Source organism: Myotis brandtii, unplaced genomic scaffold (genome assembly GCF_000412655.1).
Source record: "Myotis brandtii unplaced genomic scaffold, ASM41265v1 scaffold293, whole genome shotgun sequence".
Classification (NCBI taxonomy): Eukaryota; Metazoa; Chordata; class Mammalia; order Chiroptera; family Vespertilionidae; genus Myotis; species Myotis brandtii.
The window spans coordinates 1,262,380-1,262,621 of NW_005361201.1; the positions used below are offsets into that span (position 1 = coordinate 1,262,380).

General features: G+C 67.4%; 1 protein-coding gene across 2 annotated transcripts in view; it reads left to right on the forward strand.

The window, feature by feature from the left end:
- The first annotated feature begins 6 nt into the window (after nucleotides 1–6).
- The window catches only part of NELL1 (neural EGFL like 1), a 731,583-nt gene continuing 731,347 nt past the window's right edge, over nucleotides 7–242 (forward strand). For both annotated transcript variants that reach the window (XM_005869404.2, XM_005869405.2), the window contains exon 1: nucleotides 7–159. In XM_005869404.2, coding sequence (XP_005869466.1) covers nucleotides 48–159 — 112 coding nt within the window. In that variant the 5' untranslated portion in view covers nucleotides 7–47. The remainder of the gene's footprint in view (nucleotides 160–242) is intronic.

Here is a 242-nt window from a genome sequence, read left to right on the forward strand (position 1 = left end):
GCCGCCCGCTAGCAAGTTTGGCCGCTCCGAGCCCTGCGCGCCTCGGGATGCAGGCGCTTTTCTCCTGCCTTCCGCACGCCCCGTTTCGGGGACCCTCGGGAGCGATGCCGATGGATGTGATCTTAGTTGTGTGGTTCTGTGTGTGCACCGCCAGGACAGGTAAGAACGGCTGGGCGCTCGCAGGGATACAGGCAAAGGGGGAGCCCCTCCGCTGTGCCCCGCGCCCACACTAGCGCCGGGAG